Source organism: Mesocricetus auratus, unplaced genomic scaffold, assembly GCF_017639785.1.
Source record: "Mesocricetus auratus isolate SY011 unplaced genomic scaffold, BCM_Maur_2.0 Super-Scaffold_100691, whole genome shotgun sequence".
Classification (NCBI taxonomy): Eukaryota; Metazoa; Chordata; class Mammalia; order Rodentia; family Cricetidae; genus Mesocricetus; species Mesocricetus auratus.
This window is the reverse complement of record NW_024429267.1, coordinates 48,098,278-48,119,408: the sequence shown is the minus strand read 5'-3', so window position 1 is coordinate 48,119,408 and position 21,131 is coordinate 48,098,278. Positions and strand designations below refer to the sequence as shown.

At 53.0% G+C, this 21,131-nt stretch overlaps 1 protein-coding gene across 1 annotated transcript; it reads right to left on the bottom strand.

The window, feature by feature from the left end:
- Positions 1–6,826: 6,826 nt before the first annotated feature.
- Myl3 (myosin light chain 3) lies at positions 6,827–12,678 on the bottom strand. Its single transcript, XM_040740173.1, has 7 exons — positions 12,469–12,678; positions 10,501–10,528; positions 10,247–10,396; positions 8,995–9,168; positions 7,418–7,495; positions 7,155–7,194; positions 6,827–7,036 (listed from the first exon to the last, which is right to left on the bottom strand). Exons 1-6 carry the CDS (start codon positions 12,604–12,606, stop codon positions 7,166–7,168), a joined length of 597 nt encoding a protein of 198 aa, XP_040596107.1. The 5' UTR covers positions 12,607–12,678; the 3' UTR covers positions 6,827–7,036; positions 7,155–7,165.
- Between the last annotated feature and the right edge of the window lie 8,453 nt (positions 12,679–21,131).

Below are 21,131 nucleotides of genomic sequence, written 5' to 3'. Positions count from 1 at the left end.
TTGATGTTGGGACCACAAGTTTGAGAAAACCCAAGTGCTTTCAACCCCCACCAAAACAAAACTCCCTTCTGCAACCTTCTTGACTGGAAATACACGTCTGCTCTGCTTGCACACCCCTCAGGACAGGATGATCACTACCCATCCTCAATGACTTGGGAACTAGGGAGACTGATCTAGAGCAACTCAGAATGCTTCTCAACCTTTTGTGGGATGGAGGAAAGAAGCCAGGGCTGGGGTACGGTGACAGAGGGATGAGGGAAAGGAAAGCAGAGGCTTCCAGACCTACAGTATGGAGTAGTGGGGGAAGGGCACTCACCTGTACTGGGGGCAAAATAAAGAAAAAGGAAGCCAGCCATTATGGTGCACACCTTTAATCCCAGCACTCGGGAGGCTTGAGTTCAAGGCCAGCCTAGTCTACGGAGTAAGTTCCAGGACAGCCAGGGCTACACAGAGAAACCCTGTCTTGAAGAAAGGGGGAAGGCAGGAAGGAAGGAAGTTGGTCCTACACCATCTTCCCCATCTGTGAAGCCCCAGAGGCTACCCACTGGCCATTCCCCTCCCCACCAGACCTTCTGAAAGTTTCAGACACGCTGAGGCCCTGTGGATATGATGGCCGTGCACACAGGGGATGCAAGAGGCACCTGGGCCTACACACCGGAAAAGGGACTAGAGCATGGAAAAATAGTAGAACCCTGGCCATGCCAGCCACCTGGAGGAGGGGCTGGAAAGGACCCTTGCAGCCCTGACAATCTAGATCCTTCTCAGTGCAGGAGGCCCCAGGCCCGGGCTGCTGAGAGTGGAGGGGCTTGCTGGGGCGGGCTGTCCTGTAGGCACTCACACACTCCGCATTCCAGCCGTGCTCTGTCAGCATTTGGGCAAACCCAAATTTGTGTGGCTTTGGGAGGGTGGGGAACAAATAACCCCTAAGCTTGAGGGAGGGAGGGGCTGGAGCTGTTTGAAGGGAGTTGGAGGGAACCCCAGGAGCTACTTCAGTGCAAGGTCACGAGTTCAAGACCTAGGTTTTCAGCTTCTCCACTGAGACGGGTCAGCTCTCCAAGTTGGGGCTATCTCCGTCCCCAAGCAAGTTGGGGCTATCTCTGTCCCCAAGCAAGCATACTTATGCCCCTCTCTGCAAAGTCTCACCAGACCGAGCAAGGACTTGCAACCAAAAGCACAGCACAGCAGTCTGACTCCCCAAGCACCTATTATGCAACAGGAGGGGGCTGTCAGGCTGCTGCCAATTCCCTTTGGCTCCTCCCCTCCCCCTCAATTTCATACATTCCTTTCTTTGGACCCTTTCACTCCACACCCTGCCTTTTCTCCAGGCCTTCGCCGGTTTTCGGCGGCCCCCCTGTGGCTGACCGTTTTGAGCCCCACAGTTCCATTTCTCACGCCGGCAGCCCAAGCTCTTTCCTTCCGTGGCCCCACAAGATATTCACAAAACGCCCTGGCTCCTTCAAGACCCTGACTTCACTTTTCTTCTGCCTGAATTCCGGCCTTTCTGAATCTACTTCATGTGAGCATGCGACTCAATCCATGTCCCCTGGTGTCCCTAAAGTCCCTGGGAATGGTGTCTAAAAGAGAGAACACAGGATGTGGAAGATTGCCAAGAGCCATGGGTGGCCCTGTAGGACATCAGAGCAGGGAGACATCACAGGCCCAGCTTCTCTAATTCTCTGTCCTTTGGATCCAAGTTCCAGCTCCTAAGCATGTGAGTTCCAATGGCTCACTGGACTGGGCCTCCTGAGCTAAGTTCCACAGCTTCATGGAGACCATCTGGCCCTGTCAGGGGTCCTGATACTGAACCCTGCCCTCGACCAACCCTCTGGTTCAGCCTGAATCAGAAGCGGAGAGGCACCTATTACTGCCACCTAAGAACTCAGAGTCCCAGCTCAGGCCAGAAGAGGGTCATAAGGCAGAGAAAGCCCACAGCAGACCCAGCCTTATGGTGCATGTGGCCTGACACTTGAGGCCCAGAAGGATCTAGGCTGATGGGAGGACAAGCCCCTCTCCCCTTTATATCCCTTTATACCAGCAGTAGGGCCACAGGCTGGACCACCCTGCTTGAGGGGGGAGCTGGGACCAGTGTTTATGCAACTGTGGGGAGGCCACAGCCGGGCTGGCAATGCTGCCTGCCCAGCACCGGTGCTGACTCAGCAGAGCCTCCCAGCAAGTCCACCACAAACACACAGACAAGCACAGTCACACACAGAAGCAAACATACATGTACATATGCACAGATAAATGAGCACACATGAACCCACATATTCTCAGTCATTCATGCATACAACGTGCATAAGAATACAATCCCTGACATATGCACACTTGTGTACATAGAAGTGTGTGCATGCACTCGTGCATACACACACACACACACACACACACACACACACACACACGCACAGAGGACCATACCAAAACTCACGCATTGTCTCCACAACTAGACGCACTGGATAATGGTGAACACGGTGAAGGGTGTCTTCAGCAGCTGAGTGTCACCTCCCGTGGACTGTGGTCCTATCTGAATACAAAAGAGAAAGAAAATGGAGCACTGCCATTCAGCTCTGTTTCCTGACTGTGGACACATGTCACCTCATAACGATGACACCACACCTTCCCCATCATGATGAACTGAACTCTCAAACTGTGAGCCAGAACAAATCCTCCCTTCCTTAGGTGACACTTGTCAGGTATTTTGTCACAGAAGCGAGCAGAGTAGTAACTAACACACTCCCCAAACCAGACTCCCCAGGACCTACCTTCAATAGCCCTAGTATGCCCCACCTGGCCTACTACACAGGAAGCCCAGCAGGGCAGGGCCGCTGTGTCAGGGAGAAACATATGAAATGCTCCCTGCCCCTCCCACCAAGCCAAGGCAAGCACTCAGACTGCCTCTTGGAGATGTGGGGTGAGGGGTGAGGGGTTAGCTTGGAGATCTAGGAGATTTAGAGGTACCAGATGAGGAGCAGACTCTTTCGGAGTAGGACACACATGCTCCCTGACTGACATGGGAACCTGGCCACAGGGCTGCTTCTTGCCTCCAATTGATTAAAAGCAGTACATTTCCTGCTCAGGACTCCTCACCAAAGTGGACCCCCATCAGCAGGAAAATGCTAAGACCGCCCAACCCAGTCCTGCGCAGGGTCATTCATCCGTGTACCAGAATTCTCTTCCTCATAAGACTAGCTAAGTCAGGTGTGATGGCACTCACCTGCAATTCCCATACTGAGGAGGCTGAGACAGGAGGATTACCACGAGTGTGAGGACAGCCAGGACTCCCTAGATTTTAAAAAAAGAAAGAGAGAATGGGCTGGAGAGATGGCTCAGAGGTTAACAGCATTGACTGCTCTTCCAGAGGTCCTGAGTTCAATTCCCCAGCACCCAAGTGGCAGCTCAGAATTGTCTGTAACTCTAGTTCCAGGGGACCTGACACCTCACACACACAGACATGCTGGCAAAACAGCAATGCACATAAACTAAAGTAAACAAATCATTTTTTAAAGAAAGAAAAGACTGCGGGATTTAATTGGATAATGCTTGCCTAGTGAATGTGTGGGCCCTGGGTGTGACCCGGTACTGCACTATCCCCTGTGACCCGGAACTGCACTATCCCCTGTGATCAGGTGCTGCACTATGACTTGTGATCCTTACTGCACTATGACTTGTGATCAGGTGCTGCACCATCCCCTTGTGATCAGGTGCTGCACTATGACTTGTGACCCGGAAGTGCACTATGACTTGTGATCCTTACTGCATTATGACTTGTGACCCTTACTGCACTATGACCTGTGACCCGGAAGTGCACTACCCCTTGTGATCCTTACTGCACCATCCCCGTGGATGTTTGCACGGTGATTTGTCCGTCAGTCCACAGTAAACTGTTTCCAGCTTGGACTACTTGTGAATGAGCTGCTGCAAGTCATACATTTGAGATCCTGTCCTGGATTTGAGAGTGCATACATTCAGAATGGGAACTGTGTCGTGTGATAGCCCTGTTCTCCTGTATGTGTGAGTGTGTGTGTGTGTGTGTGTGAGAGAGAGAGAGAGAGAGAGAGACCTTCAGGCATTGAAGAATTGCTTTTGCCATAATGTCTGCTACGTTTTACCCTGCCACCATAATGGCTGCTTCCTTTTACCCTGCCGCCAATACACAAGATTCTCATTCCTCTACACCCTCACTAGCACCTAATTTTCTATTGCAGATGATGACTGTTGTAGTTTATTATTCCTTTGTTTGCTCCGTTTTGATCTGGTTTGGAGTTGTTTTTCTGGTGTTTGTTTTTTAGATGATTTCACTATGTAACACAGGCTAGCTTCAAACTCCACAACAATCCTCTGGTCTCAAACTTCCAAATGCTAGGCTTACAGTTTCGATTTGCCTTACGCTAATGATTAATGATACCCTGACTCAGGTAAATAAATGTGAATAATGGGTTGGAGGGAGGTGAAGAGTACTTCCTGCCCCTGCATAAAGTGAGGCTCAGTCCCAGCACCCACTCGGTAGCTCACAACCCTCTGTAAACCCAGGTCTAGGGGGTTTTGGCCGCCATGGTTATCAGGCATACACACAGTGCACGTATATACATACAGGTGAAACACTCATACACCTAAAATATAAATAGATAAATCTGGGAGGCATTGAGACAGGGTTTCTCTGTTTAACTCTGCCCCTGGAACTCACTCTGTAGACCAGGCTGGCCTCAAACTCACAGAGATCCACCTGCCTCTGCCTCTGCCTCTGCCTCTGCCTCTGCCTCTGCCTCTGCCTCTAGTTCTGGGATTAAAGGTGTGTGCTGCCACTGCTCAGCATTAAATAAGTCTTTTTAAATGTGCGTGTTATTCCACCATATAACACATGACAAGCATGGGTGAGGTGACGAGTTCCATCCTCATGCCATTTTGCTGGTTGGTTGGTTATTCGGATATCTTTAGTTTGGGTTTTTTTTTTAGTCACATTTGTTTGTATTGGAGCGGATGGTACATATATACCCCAGCATGCGTGTGGAGGTCACAGGACAGCTTTCAGGACTTGTTTCTCTCCTTCCACCGTGAGGGTCCCAGGGATCACTGTAGGTCACCACACTTGGCAGTAGACATCTTAGCTACTGGGCCATCTCAGCAGCCCCAGGTGCATATCTCTTTTAAATTTTATTTTATTTATATATATATTTATTTACTGTGTATACAGCCTTCTGTCTACAGGCACCAGATCTCATTCAAGGTGGTTGTGAGCCACCATGTGGTTGCCGGGAATTGAACTCAGAACCTCTGGAAGAACAATCAGTGCTCTTAACCGCTGAGCCATCTCTCCAGCCCCTTAAATTTTATTTTGGTACTAGAGGTTGAGCCTTGGGCCCCGTAGAAGCACTCTACCCCTGAGCTCCATGCCCAGACCCATGTCGATCTCTTTTTTTCTTTTTTCCAAGAGAGAGTTTCACTGGTCTCAGACTCACAGAGATCCACCTAGCTCTGTCTCCTGGGATGAAGCCAGGAGCCACGGCGCCTGCTTGTGTCCATCTTCTTTATAGATGTTTACTCAGGTCCTTTGCCCAGTTTTTAATCAGATTGTTTCCAAGGGGGTGATTTATATGAGTTCTTTACATACTCTGAATATTAGCTCCTGTCCTTCAAATCTTTGTCAGGCTCTTACCCTCTCATATAATCCCTGACCTCATTATTTACAAGTCAACCAGCTCCAACGCCGTCCCTCCTGCCCCTTGCCACCCACTCCAGTCCCCATGCCCCCAAGTTTGCTCAAGCACACACGCGTGCACGTGCACACACACGTACACTTCTAGCTCTTTCCCGGCTTTCAGGGTCCCCTCGGCCTCCCTTGTCACTTGATTCTCAGCAGACAGTTCTGGCGTGTCTGCTTTGCGTGGGTCCCACACACAGAGCTCTGCACCCCCCACCCCCATCCGGCACTATGTCCCCAGTGCTTGGAACAGAGCCTGACACCCACTGAGTGCTCAGTGAAAGGTCAAATAGTTTAACACACAGAAAGGTTAAAATCGGAAGCAGTAGCAGACTTCTGTGGCACACTGACACCCTCTCTCACACACACCCTCTCACACACATCCGAATGTCCCCACAGTCCTTACGCACTTGGACTACACTGATGCCACACCAATACCCCCAGGCAGCCTGACTCTAGGACGCACAATCTAGACACACTTAAACACCAGGCCATGGAAATGGACCTTGATGTCCTGAACTCCTGGGCTCCTCTGGTCCTGTGGGCTTCCCTAGCCCTGTGTAGTCCAGTCTCCCAGTGGCCACTCCATTTCCAGTCTCCAGGTCTTGTGGCCCTCTATGGAGTGTTGGTTTTCCTACCCATCAAACCTATGAGGGCCACCTCCTCCAGGAAGCCTCACAGTCATGACTTCCACTGAGAAACTGGGGCCAAGGGACCTACCCCAGTAAGGTCCTTTTTCCTCATACAGAACACCTCAGTCTCTCCATCAGAGTCAAGCCCGAGGCTGATGCTCCTTCGGTTCTGACAAAGTCAGCTCTTGCCTTGTTACTCATCCCTATTGTCACTCAGGGCCACTCCCTGCGTGGGGCTTGAGCTTAGGCTTCAGTGGCTCAGGGCCAATGGCCTGCAGTTAGTTAATTGCTCAGACGGCGCTCTTGGGCTCCCAGTGGTATCCATGACTGTGGTCTCCCAAAGGGAGGCTGAGGTAAGAAGGAAGGAAGGGCAGCTAGGCTTCCCCTCGCTCAGCACCACAGGGTGAACTGAAGTGAGCTAGAGAGCAATGGACAGGAAAGAAAGAAGGGGAAAGGAAAGGAGGGAAGGAAGGAGGGAGAGAGAGGGGAAGAACGGAAGGAAGAAAGGAAATCATTTATTCATAAGGCCATAGGGTGGAGTCAGAGAGGCAGTCACAGGTGGGCAAGCACATCCCAGCAGGGGCCAAAAAAGACAACCACACACACAAACGTGGTCTGGCCCACCCCCTTCCTTCCCGAAGCTCTGGACCTGGTGTCTGCATCACGGCGGGGTGGTGCGATGTCCCCAGCTTGGCCTGCCCTGGGATGCCTGAAAAGCAGCCACAGGTTACAGATGAAGGGTTGGATCAAGACAGCAGACCACCGACTGAGAATTGGAGTTGGTGGAAATGGGGTGGGGGCCGGGGGCGTTAGAGTGAGGGTCTCACCCGAGGGAAGCTCAGCTGGCCATGATGTGCTTCACAAACGCTGTAAGGAGAGGGGAAATGAGAGGCTGGGGCTCTCGATGGGTAGCCAGGGGTGGGGCTGAGGGCACGACCGCTCTCCAGAAGACCCTTCCTTGGCTGAGTCTCCATGACTGCTCCCCAGAAGATTCCTGCCCCTTTGCCTCTCTTCCCCACTAGACTCCCACCTGCTGAGTTGGGTTACCCCCTGCTTACTCCCCAGGAGGCCCCCAAGCTGTTGAGCCCACCTTCATAGTTGATGCAGCCATTGGAGTCTTCTTGACCAGCCATCAATTTCTCCACTTCATCCTCAGTCAGCCTCTCGCCTGGCAGGAGTGGGAAGCTACGTCACACCACCCAGACATGTGACTGACGGGGGGGGGGGGGAGCTTATGGAAGCCTTCTGGATGGTGGGTTTGCTATAGCAGCCTTGCTCCTAAGGTCATGGCCAGCCATCATCCCTGTTTCCAAGGCCAGGATGGCCAATCATAGGTCAAGAGGTACAGGACCTTGAGCTGGCGATCTGAGCCCTCCTCTGAGCCTAGGCATCTTCATGTACGTAACTGTCCTCTGTCCCTGCCAGAAAGGCAGGAGTCCCCTGCCCCTCTGGTAGCAGTCTCTTGGGAGTAACCCTGAGGCTGGTAGAAAAGCCCGTGGAGACTTTGACAGATGACAGCGGAAGGGACAGAGAGACGCTTCACAGACAGTCGAAATTTTCTTCCCTTTGAGTGTGTGTGTGTGTGTGTGTGTGTGTGTGTGTACGTGCGTGTGTGTGCGTGAGCATGCATATCGCATTTTGCTTGCATGCATGTCTGTATGAGGGTGTCAGAGTCCCCTGGGGTTGCAGATAGTTGTGAGCTGCCATGTGGGTGCTGGGAATTGAACCCAGGTCTTTTAGAAGAGCAGCCAAGTGCTCTTAACCTCTGAGCCATCTCTCCAGCCCCATTTTTTTAAAATTTTCTTTCTTTCTCTTATTTATTTGAGATATGATCTCATGTATCACAGGCTAGCCTCAAGCTGGCTATATAACTAAGGGTGACCCTGAATTTCTCCTTCTCCTGCCTCCATCTCCTAGGTGCTGGTATTACACGCATGCACCAACCCAGGGCTTCCTGACCTCTAGGCAGCCACATTCTCAGCCAGAGTCTGACTGGACTGTACAGCGCTTTCACTGGTAAAGTACCAACCGTGACGACCCCACGCTGTATACACACAACACTCACACAAATGTGTGTGTGAACCCTGAGGCCAACATAGTGAACACAGCGGTTGTGTAATAAATATTTTCTGCTGGAAAAAGTCACTTTGATCTGGGCTTTGGTGGCTCACACCTTTAATCCCAGCACGCGGGAGGCAGAGGCAGTGGATCTCTGTTATTTTGAGGCCTGCCTGGTCTATAGATCGAGTTCCAGGACAGCCTCCAAAGCCACAGAGAAACCCTATCTCAAAAAACAAACAAACAAAAACCAGTCACTTTAAGGAGTTAGGTCAGATGCCTGGTGGTGGTAAAGACAGTGGAGGTACCTACAGCCCACGGATGTCACAGGGATGTCACCTCCTTAGCCACAAAGAATAATGAACGCCAGGACTATTAATCCCTGGGTACCTCCCCGCCCTATCTCCAGCGTTGTCCCTCCCTCACTGCGGTTCTTCTGGCCTTCCTTCAGCCACACCTAAATGGTATCTCTGCCTCTTACCTTCCTCTTACCTATCGTTCTATCTGTTTCCATTTCCCTGATGAGGCACCGACCCAATGGCAGGTGACACAAGGGTTTTCCCCAGGGTACCCCAGAAGGAGATGGGTACAGGGGAAGGCTGCCCTCACCCAGCGTGGCCAGCACGTGGCGGAGCTCTGCGCCCATGACTGTGCCGTTGCCCTCCTTGTCAAAGACCCGCAGCCCCTCCACGAAGTCCTCGTACGTGCCAGTGTCCTTGTTCTTGGAGATGTGCTGCAGCATGGGCAGGAACGTTTCAAAGTCCATCAGCTTGGAATTGAGCTCTGCAGACAGTTGGCCCCAAGGTCAGAGGATGGACAGGCACAACTTTCCCCTGTGCCTAACACGGAGGGGCCACGCCTCTCCCATGGCTCCGGAGCTCTGGGATGCATGCGCTGTGTACAAAGCATGCCACCACCCCAAGGCACTTGACGGTCTACTGAGAAATGCCTGGTTTACATAGACCTTTGTTATCCCAAGTGGAGCCCAAGGTGGGCTTGGTTCTTTACTCCTCTCTCTGTGTCTCTGTCTCTCTACAGGATCTTACTACCTATCTCAGGCCAGCCTAAAACTTACCAGGCTGGCCTCAAATTTATGGCCATTCCCTTGCCTTTACCATCCTAGTGTTGGGATTAGAGGTATACACTACAATATCTTTATTCTTTAGACTTGGAACATGCGCCACCCTGCACTGTTTAGGTAGTGCCAGGGACCAACCCACGGTTTCAAGTAAGCTAGGCAAGTACTCTACCAACTGAACATCCTCAGCACCCCTCCCCCTTCTTGAGATAATGTCTCACTCTGTAGCCCAGGCTATCCTGGAACTATGTAGCCTAGACTGGCTTCCAAGTCATGGGGACATACCTACCTCAGACTTTTGATTGTTGGGTTTGTAGGCCTATACTGCCATGCCCAGGTCTCATTTCTTATAGACCTTACCCTGTCTGTGCCCTGTAGACTCAGTTGAGCCCAAGAAAGGCCATCCCTTGACCTATGATGAGGGCCTGGGTATGTCACTCTTGGCAAGTCAAAGCAAGCACCAAGGTGAGGGAAGTTGTCACAGATCCACAAAGGGACGCTGAGGAGGCTAGGCCGGGGTAAAAGCAAGCACCCGTGTCCCCTGACCGACCATTGCACCAGTACGGATTCTGGTTAGTACTAGGGTCCATCCCTGTGGCAGGAAGGGTTCAGCATGCCCTTCCTGCTTGTCTCCTATCGCCATGGCCTGGTAGCCAGCTTCGTATCCTCGTCTCAATAGCAGGAGAAAATCAGGAAGCAGGTCAGTGAGGTTCCCACGATACCCAATACTCGCCCACCCTGTCACCTCCCCTGGAGCTGGCACGAACGGTCAAGGTGTGCTACCTTCCTGTTTTGGCTTCCCTAGGACACGGAGCACCTCTGCCTGCGTAGGATTCTGACCCAGAGCCCGTAGGACGTCCCCACACTGGCCGTAAGTGATCTTCATCTCGCCCTTGGGTGTGCGGTCAAACAGCAGGAAGGCTTCCTTGAACTCTGTGGGGAAGAGCAGTGAGCTCTGGACACTCCCTGGGGGATCCCACCCGACTCTGCACCCCACAGTTTGAATTGGGGACCCCTGGGCTCAGTACTGTGCTCACCTTCGATCTGTTCGGGCGTGAACTCGATCTGCAAAGAAGTCCAAAGACTGAGTGAGTGCCTTTGGGTCATCGTGGGCCACCTGGGCCTCAGGCCTTTGGCTGTGCCAGCTTGGCCTCATAAGCCTCTACCACCCAGGACCTCCTGCTGTCCACCTAGACACCCTCCTGCCGCAGCAACGACCCCACACACATCTGTTCAAACTAACGGCCTTGGGTCTATGTGTAAGCAAGTTGTGATACCAGTCAGGCCACAGCGGATATGCTCAGTGTCACAGGCTGACCAAGCTGACTTTGAGGGGAGGAGCAAGAACCCGGCTTCAGGCCAGAGGCTGTGTCAGCATGGAAGCATGTCTGTGGGTAATCAAATGAGCATGCTTGTGCACATATGTGTGTTTGTCCCTCACAGATCCCTTTGGGGCCTTCAGGGCTGGACACTAATGCTCAAAGCCCTGCCTGTACTTGGCCCCAAGGCAGCCCCCCCCAGCCCAGCGCAGCACAGAGATAGAGCTATGTAACATTCTGGGGCCACCCTGAGGTCGAGAGGCCTCCTGGGACCCAGGAGCCCCCTCCTCATCTGCTTCCAGGCTATTTTTATCACTGCAGTCACTATCCCCAAAGTCAAGGTCACGTCAGAGAAAGGAGCTGGGAGAAGAGGGCACGACTGGAATCGAGGGCCCCTCCACCCTCCATAGTGAGTAGCACTGCACAGAAGGATACTCTCTTCCTGTCACCTGCTGTGGTGGCCCTCCACTTTGGGGCTCAACCTAGTATTGAGGAAAACATCATTTCCGACTCTCTGGGAGCTCTCCATGGGAAAACCTGGGGAGACAGGACTCCCTGGCTTCTGAAAAAGGCTCTGTCCTTCTCTGCCAGCTGGGGAGAGAGAAGGAAGGGGAGGGGACCTCTTCACCTCCCTCTTTTGAGGCATAAATTTATGCCTGGTAAGATTGGACAAAGCCACCATGGGACTCAGGTAATTGGAGCCTTGCAAGGCATCCTGAGGACACATTCTGGGGCCTAAGGGTAACAGAGAAACAGGGAGCCAACTCTGGGGTACAGCAGTCTTGAAAGTGGGGGGCTCGTGGTCCCATTTCACAGTTGAGGAAGCTAAGGGTTAGAGCAACTAAGGTAATACAAACCCAACAGCCGTAGGCAGGTGCCTCTGGGAAGGGAATATGACCAGATGGAGGCTCTGTAAGGATGGCTCGGCCTGGGTGGATGTGTGTGGGTGGAGAGGGCTCCTCCACAGGCCCCTCGGAGCAGCGGTGGCCTCTGGCCAGCCGAGAACAGGACGCAGGCTGCGTGCTGCTATGCGGATGCCACAGGTGGCAGGCGTGGCTCGCCCTCCCAGTTTAGACTCCGGGAAAGACAACTGGGCCAGGACAGCTCTTGGTGCTCTTGGTCGTGCTCCACAACCAGCTTCCTGCATGACTTTCAGAGCCTCCCTTCCCAGCCTGTTCCTCCATTTTCCCAGCTGAAAGGGAAGCGGGGGGGGGGGGGTCTGCCAGCTCTGGGCTTGGTGATCTTGGCAGGGGTGAATGTCACCCAGCCTGAGCAAGGACCTGATTTCCCTTACACATCCCACCACCTAAAAATGCCTGACAGACCTGAGACCCCGTGGTCAGAGAAGGAAGAGACCTGTAGAGTGGGGAACAGCAGGATTTCCTAAATATGTAATCCGGAGAGAAAAACAAGGGGAGTGGGTTTTCAGAATCACCAAAAGTTATTTCCCAGTCCGGACTCTTAAGTGTGGGGACCTCTCAGGAGCCTCGGGGGGAGTCTCACCAGCTATCTGATCACCATCCCTCCTCCTTTGGTCCTGCGGATGTCTAAAACAAGCAGATCTTGTTTAACCTCTGCACAGAAGGTCCCAGCTTCTTTCTAGGGTCTTATCTGCCATGCCAAGTCCCACCCTAAGATCCACTCATTTGCTCTGTCCCTCCTGCTACAATGCAGTCCCTCACTCACCTTAATCTTGGAAGCATCAAACTCCGCTTCCTTGGGGCGCTCGGGCTCAGGTGCAGCCGCAGGTGCAGCTGCAGGGGCTGCTTTGGGGGCAGCAGCCTTGGCATCATCCTTCTTGGGCTCTGGCTTTTTGGGGGCCATCGGAGCTGTAATCACAGAGAGGAGGGAAGAAGGAAGATTGAACAGAGTGGGGTAGGTGAGCCTTCTGCCGCCCCGGGCTTTATCCTGCCCTAGACCTCATGACCCCAGCCCCACCCCTACCATGCACAATAGGGACAGGGCCATAAAAGGGCATTGGCTCTGCTCAAGGGGCTATTTTGGGTCCTGGAGAGGGCATTGTTCAGGCCCAGGAATGGGTTGGGGGAGGGGAGGGTGCTCCATTCCCTCAGTCACCTGTTGGGGAGAGGGAGGGAGAGGGAGACAGAGGCTATTGCTCAGCATGTGCTCTGAGCACACAGACACAGACAGACAGACAGACACACACACATACACACATACACACGTACACACACACGCGCACGCGCACACACACACAGAGCTACTCTTCTGCAAGCTGATACATTCCGGACAGGTAAAGATTAGAAAAGTGTGTGCTGGATGCTTTGCTCCATGGCAGGGGCTGCGGTGACCTAAGGGTCACTCCTGAGTAACACTTTAGACCTGGGCATCCCAGGTCCTGTGTTCAAGAGCAAAGGGAGGTAGGTGTGGATCTGTGTCCAGGCCTTCCCAGGTAGGGGATCCGGGCTAGGTGAGTGGTGGGGGCCTCTGGACATTTGCATGGGTTGTCTTGATGTCTCCAACGCCAGGGTCTGTGAGGGGCCGGCTGGGTCTGGGAGAAGGGTCTGTTTCCAGGTGTTCGTGTTCATGTACGTCTATGTGGGTCTGAGTGGGTGTCTGTGATGTGGCCTCTGTGTATTTATGTCTGGGTGTTTACATGTGCTGGTGTATGAGCGTCTAGCTACAGCAGCCAGCTGCAGCACAGTCATAGGGTCCCAGGGTCTCCAGGAACACCCAAGCGCAAGCAGAAAGGGTGGCGCTCCCTCGAGGACTGTCCCCCATGCTGGTTCAACAGCTCCTTCTACAGCTCCTGCCAACCCCTGACTAGTGTCTCGGGTTGTCTGGATGTCTCCATGCCAGGGTCTGTGAGGGGCAGGCTTTGCTCGTCTCTGCCCCCCCCCCGTGATGCCCGGTGTTCATCTTCCTCCACAGACTCCAGGGTCCAGTCTCTTGCTCGCCCCTAGTTCCCACCGCTCCCTCTGTCCCTCCCTGCTTGTCCTCCATTTGCCCTCTCTGAAACTTTCTGCTGCTCCTCCCACCATCCCATGCTCCCTTCTGCTCCAGGGGATCCTGTATCTCTGAGGGACCCCAAGGTGCTGGGCAAGGTTTGCCCCTGGGCTTCAATCTAAGATTCTCACCCCTCAGTTCCTACCCTAAGGTTCACCCCCCAGGGCGCAAGCAACAGTGCCCAGCCCCTGGAACCACCCCCTTGGTCCCCTGCCCTTGGCGGATGGCTATGACATAGCACAGCCTGGCTGGGCCACCACTTGGAGAAATGGAGAGACTGAGGTGGCATAAGGCCCTTCCAGCACAAAGTCAGAGAGTGAGGACATCTTGCAAACACATTGGGTTCTGTTCCCGCCTAGCGTCTGTGCATGTGGGGGGAGAAGGGGTGTTCCTAGTTATTTTTAAGTGCCTGAAGCCTTTGATAGAAACTTCAGAGGCAGTGCCTCCCGCCCTAGGCCCCAAGGGACTTCTCAGGCATGAAAAACGGTATAAATTCAGCTGAGACAAGGTACCAATGCTTCGTCCTAGGACAGCGCACCATCTTCCTCCTGGATCCTGAATCCCCTCACCTTGTCACTCAGCCTCCCGATGAAGGGATAGAAGTCCAGGGCTGAGTCCCCATCCCTGGCTGGAACACATTCCTCCCTTCATCTGGAGGGCAGAACACCCCACATCTGGAAATCTGACAACATCCGGGCCTGGGAGGGGGGGACAAGTTTTTCACTTTTCTTCCAGATGTTTGGCATGAGTATTGAGAAAGAGAGAAGTGGGGGAGGGTCCACAGAGACATCAGAAATACCACAAAGGAGAAGTCAGCCCAAGGGAGACACATACAACATACATACATACAACATACATGCATACATACGTACACACATACATACATACATGCATGCATAAATACATACATAGAGAGAGAGAGACCTCTGTACAGCCCAACTGCTCACACCTACTGACTCTTAGCACACACTCCAACACCCCAACCCTGGCATAATTGACTCTAGATGGTGGCATCATCTACCCACAAGGATAGCCAAGACACCACCCAGACCCCTTTCACTGACCAGTTTAAAGCTTAATTTCAGGACTGAGGATGTATACACAGGGTGACCCAGCCTTCCCACCCCATTTCGTTCGCCCTAACCCTGTCACCCTTTGGAAAGAGGCTCCGACAGGGGTAAGTGCCTAGCAGACTCATCAGGAACTGTGATCTGTGCATAGAGGCTCACATAGTCAGAGCCTCACGGTGCCCTCTTCTTCTCTCTAAGCTGGTGGGAGGGAGAGGTGTCTTGATCCCACACCCTTGTACATAGGGCAGCTGTGCTCATGGAGAGAAAGTATATAGAACTCCTTCCTTCCTCCCAGGGCTCAGACGGGGGCTAAGACTAGCCTCTGCTCGAATTCTGACTCTCAGGCTGCCCAGGCTTGTCCTCAGGAGTACTTCCCACACTAAGACAGGTACCCATCACCCAGCAGGGACTCTTCCAACCCCTACCAAGGCCAACTTCTACAGCGAATGGGCTAAAGCCAGGAGAAAAACCATGGTGGGCAGGTGGGCAGGCAAGGGAAGATGGCAGCAAGGACAGGCCCTGCCCATCCCTCAGCTCCCTGGTCCAAGATGGTGCTTTAAGCCCTCCACCAAAGACAGCTGAGCAGACAGGGTCTGGCGAGGCCTAAGGGGCCTAGAGAACCAAAGGGTGGGAGTCTGAATCCCACCCCCAACCAGCTCTGACGTCTGAGCCCTGGCCCAGCCGACGACAAGTCAAAAGCTGGGTTCTACAGTCCTGGGGTGAGGAGAGCAGTCACCTTACTTCTCTTTGCCTGACTTCTGAGAGGCCTGCGGATCTGGGTAGGAAATCCTGGGAAACTTTTTTAGACCCTTCCCGGTTCACCAGGCTGTTTCCTCTCCCTGGTGGCCCTGCTCACCCCTGAGACTCCTCTGTTCCCTCTTCCCCGTCTCCCCAGTCCCCATCCCTGTACACCTTAGTAACAGTTTGTTTCTTCTTTATCTGTCTTACAGGTGTAGCCGCCACTTCCGTGCGTGCCAGCTGTCCCAGTAGGAACCCCCTTCCACTGTTATGTGTCGCCAAAGCCTGGTACACAGCAGGTCCTCAGTAAACAGTGGCTGAACCAATGTCTCAAATTTCTAAGTTTGCCATCTCTCAAAGGCTATTAAGCCCCTCCCAACAGCTATGGAGGGAAGGTATACCTGTAATCGCAACATCCAGGAGGCAGAGGTAGGACATCGGTGATTACGCAAGTGAATCTGAGGCTAACCTGGGGTACATGAGACTTTATCTAAATCAATATATAAAGAAAGATTTCTTAAATTAAAGGCCAAGTGTGCTGTGGCTTTAATCCCAGCACTTGGGAGACTGAGGCAAGTGGAACTTCGAGTTTGGGGCTAGCGTGGTCTACAGAGCGAGTTCCAGGACAGCCAGGGCTACACAGATAAACCCCGTGTTGAAAAACCTAGATAGATAGATAGATAGATAGATAGATAGATAGATAGATGGATGGATGGATGGATGGATGGATGGATGGATGGATGGATGGATGGGGACTGGAGGATGGCTCAACAGTTAAGAGCATTTGCAGAGGCCCAAGTTTCAGTTCCTAGCACATCACACCTGCTTGTAGACGCAGCTCAAGGGGGTCGGACATATTTTGTTCCCCACAGGTTATATGTGTGACTCTCTCTCTCTCTCTCTCTCTCTCTCTCTCTCTCTCTCTCTCTCTCTCTCTCTCTCTCACACACACACACACACACACACACACACACACACAAATAAATCTAAAAGAAAAAAATTAAGTCCTAAGTTTGCCTCTGGAGTTGGGGAAAATGGAGGGACTTCCTGAAGACATATTCTAATGACCACAGAGCCCCCACACCCTGGACAGTATGGAGCCAAAAGTCCTCAAACCCACCTTCCACCTACTGTCCCCTCCTCTTCTTCCAACTCAGTCCAGGCGAGCTGCTCACTGCTCCTTGCTCCCTAGCTACTGGTCAAGACCCGGTCGCAGCCTAAAGGTAAGGGTGAAGTGATTCAGGTAAACGCTGACCAGTGATGGCTGGCCAGCAGGGGGCATAGAAGGGACGGGAACCAGCAACCTTTGGTCCCCAAACCCAAACTCTAGAATACTAACTAACTCAGACCCCAAAACTGAAACGTGGAAGCCTAAATCCAGACACCAGACCAAGGGTTCACAGCCTGAACCCAGACCCCAAAGTACAGCACATCTAGACCCAGGCCCAGGTCTTACACCCTGAATCCAGACTCTAAAACCTAGAATGCCAAACCTTAAACCCAGACCCCAAAACCTAGGATGAAGAATTCTTTTATAATTCCCCTTCAAATTTTCAAGACATTGTTTCTCTATGTAGTCCTAGCTGTCCTGGAAGCCACTAGGTAGACCAGGCTGGCCTTGGATTCAGAGATCCTCCTGCCTCTGCGCCCAGAGTACTAGGATTTAAGGCATGCACCACCATTGCATAGCAGGACAAAGATTTCTAACACCATATCTGAGATCCAGGATTCAAGACCCAAGACTTTAAATCCAAACCCTCGCCTTCGGACAGGCTGACAATGCCATTCCTCGTGGACACCCCCAGCTGCATGAAGAGGACAAGGCAGGCTATTGGAGAGTAAAGTCTCGGCAGTCGGTGGTGGGTGCTTGGCAGACGGTCCCACCAATGTTCAAAGGGCATGAGAAATGCCCCTCATTCTACCAGAGCCAGTCTGGGTAGCTAAGAGTATGGTGGCCACATGGGAAAGAGGGTTGACTGTCCCTTGGGCCCAAGAGCCAGAAGCAGAAGGAGGGTCAGGCTCCCCACATGTCCTTGTCCCCCAGCCACAGGCTCCACACATAGTACTGGCTTGCCTGGGCCCGCCCCTCCTGGCTTACAGCCTCTGGGCTGGGATGCAGGCCCACACTTCCCGGAGGAGTAGTCGAGAACGTGGCCTGGGCCAGACCCAGAGCCTTAGAAGTAGGTCAAATGTTGCTGTGCAGCAGGTCCTGGGGACCCTGTCATGGCCTACGCGGGCCCACACACGTGTGTGTGACCAGAAATGTGAACTCATGACCATATGTTGAGTCCCCATGAACACAGACCCTTACTGCAGTCTCTGGGCTCTGCCTCAGTTGCACAGATGGAGGATTTGTGACCCTGGGAATGTGAAGCAGCCGCCCAGTAACTCTGGCTAGAGGTGTCAACAGGCAGTCAGAAGGACCGAGAAAGCATGAGCATCTGTACCATCCTAAGGCCTTGGGTGAAAGTCTGACTCCAAGGAGGACTTCCCAGCAGGACTGAGCAGCCACCAACAGGATGTGGCCTGCTTCCCATGGCCCAGCCTGGAAAAATGGAAAACGGTGCCTAAGGAGCAGGCAGAAGGCTCTCTCTCCATGCTCTTGAGAGCCAACCTGGTCTCTGTTCCTCCTGGCCTCAGTTTCCCTACCTAGCCAACGGACAATGGTGAGGTAGATGATGGTGGGTTCCAAGGGCAATGTCTACTATTAAATACGGGGCCATCCTCACCACCACACACAGGCAACTCTGTCTTTGGGTAGGCCAAACACAACTCCCAGGCCCCTCCCTTTGCCACTGTGCTGACGGGGACCAGATGCTCCAGCCTTGTGGTTCTAGGGGTGGGGGTGGGGGGGGCTCAGCGGGCTGGCAGGCAAACCCTGGGTTTGGCCCAGGGACCTATAATCAGCTCCTGCCCCTCTGATCCTGGCCCAGGACTGACGCTTTGGGGCTGCGGTGTCCTGGCCGGCTGTGGCCATGGCCGCTATATTTGGGAACCTAATTCAGCATGAAGGAGGAGGTAGGAGGCCAGAGCCTCCAGGGCCTAGGGCCTCATGGGGGACAGTGTGAGGACAGCAATGTCCAGACGTGGTCCATTATGGATGGAAGGCACATCTGTGTTTTCCGGAGATGAAATGGGTCTCACAAGTCTGCCGTGAGGGCCCTTGATCCTGCCCCTCACAGTTCACCCAAGAAAGGACTCTGAAACTATGTCTGAAAACACTGACCCTCTTACTGGACCAAAGAATAGGAATGCAAGCTGGGGCTATGCAGGCTAAAGGAGTGAGAAGAGGTCAGGGTGAATGGAGGCCAGGGAAGGCAGCTCAACGGTAACATGTTTGCTATACAACCACGAGGATCTGAGTTCAGATCCCTAGACTCTACATAAAGCCTGGACATAGTAACCTCAGTGTCCCTGTTGGGCGATGGGACACAGAGACAGCTTGGAAGCCTGAGGACCTGCCAGCTTGGTACACACAGAAGCAAGCAATAAGAGACCCTGCCTCAAACTAGACGCAAGGTCAGGACCAACCTCAAAGGTTGTCCTCTGACCTCCACGCATGTGTCAAGGAGTGCAGGGACCCACATTCCACACATGAACATCAGACATACATGCAAACATTTTTACTTATTTTAATTAGCTTTATGTGTGTGGGTGTTCTGCCTGAATGTATGTGTACCACACGCATGTCCGATGCCCACAGAGACCAGAAAATGGCATTGGGTCATCTGAGACTGCAGTTACAGATGGCTGTGAGCCACCATGTGGGTGCTGGGAATCAAACCCGGGACCCTCTGGAAGAGCAGCCAGTGCCCTTAACTGCTGAGCCGTCTTTCTAGTGTTTGGCAACATTTTTTTTTTGAGTGAATGGGGTGGAGGAAAAAGCTCATAGGGAGTGAGACCTGGGGGAGAGGGGTCTGGCAGAAAGGACGGGTCTCAACATGATGGCTAAGGTAGCTGAGGAAATGGCCCCGGTTGGGACTGAAGAGCTTGAGGTGTGTATCTCTGAGCTCCAGTCCCCTCAGCCTGACTGCTGGTGTAGCTTCCGCACAGGGCACAGCCCCTCCCCCAGCATGGCCTGTGACCGCCCTGAACGGCTCTGACATTCCCTGCCATTGCGCCAAGCCCTGTTCTCTCCCACCAGCAGTCTCCCAAAGAGCAAATATTTATTGTCCTTGGAAGAAAAAAAAAAAAAAAAAGAAGAGTCCCCTTTTAGGATCCTTGGAAGAAAAAAAAGAGTCCCCTTTTAGGATAGGGGTCTGGGAGCTGCTATGAGGTTTGCAAGGACTCAGCGGTGGCCTGAGATGACCAGAAACCCCCTGGAAAGGACGAGGGAGGGAGAAAAGATGTCAGTGTGGGCTGGTCTTGGAGAATGCTGAGCTGGGGCTCTGCCCAGCTCTGGATTCAGGGCTCCGTTTTCCCTCCCCTTGCCTCTGTTTCCCCAAGTCTTTCCCAGACCAGGAGTGAACGTGTGTGCTGCCCTGAGGTGTGAATGTGTGTCTGCTTGTTGTTTGTGGGTTATGTGTATGTAACCATGGGCAAGAGGGTGGGGCCACACGTGTGATTGTGTGGGAGTGTGTGAGCTTGTATGCTTATATGTGTCACTAGGCTGTGGCCACACATAGGTCAGAGCGTGTCTGGGTGTTCCTAGTCCTGTGTGCACGTCTGTCTGTGAGCCTGTTCATCTGTTGGCATGAGGGAGTGAGGCCATGGGACACAACCTCTGTTGAATGGCCGATTCAGTCCAGAATGCAAGTAAATTTAGCAGAAGGAGAAAAAAAACCCGTCAGTCATACGAGGAGTCTGAATTGACTGGTTGTTTGACTGGATGGATCAGCTGTCTCAGACAAACAGTTCACTTTGGCTGCAAGGAATAGCCAGCTCCCTGGGGACACCGTGAGAAACTGGACCCAGGACCCTTGACTATGACAGACATCAAGGCAAAGATGAGGGTCGGGAGACGCAGAGGAGCTCATCCAGAAGCAGGAGGCTGCTGAGGTGGGTGGGGGGCAAAGGTCGGCCCGAGGAAAGATGAGCTAGAGGTGTGGTCACATGGACTCACACAGCTTGTCACCCCTAAACTCAGCTCCAAAGATGAGGAGCCTTCACTCTCAGCCCTCAACCTCAAGCAGCCGGAGTAGACACGGAGCGAGGCGAGGCAGTGAGGCCTGAGGGAGGACCCGTGTGCGAAAGAAGCAGGGAACAGGGTGACTGCAGGAAGGTGACAGCATGCACCAGTGAGGATGCTCTGATAAGAGCAGCACAGGGGGCTGGAGATGGCTCAGTGGCTAAGAGCACTGGCTGCTCTTCCAGAGGCCCCGGGTTCAAGTCCCAGCACCCACATGGTAGCTCATGACCATCACCTAAGACTCCAGTTCCGTGGGGACCCAAGGGCACCAACCCCACATGCGTGTGGTGCACAGACACACATGCAGGCAAAACACCTATGCACAAAGACAATCTAAAAAAGTTTAAAGGCAGTGCAGTCAAGTGTGGTGGCATACCCCATAATCCCAGCACTCAGGAGGTGGAAGCAGGAGCATTAGGAGTTCAAGATCATCCTCTGCTACATAG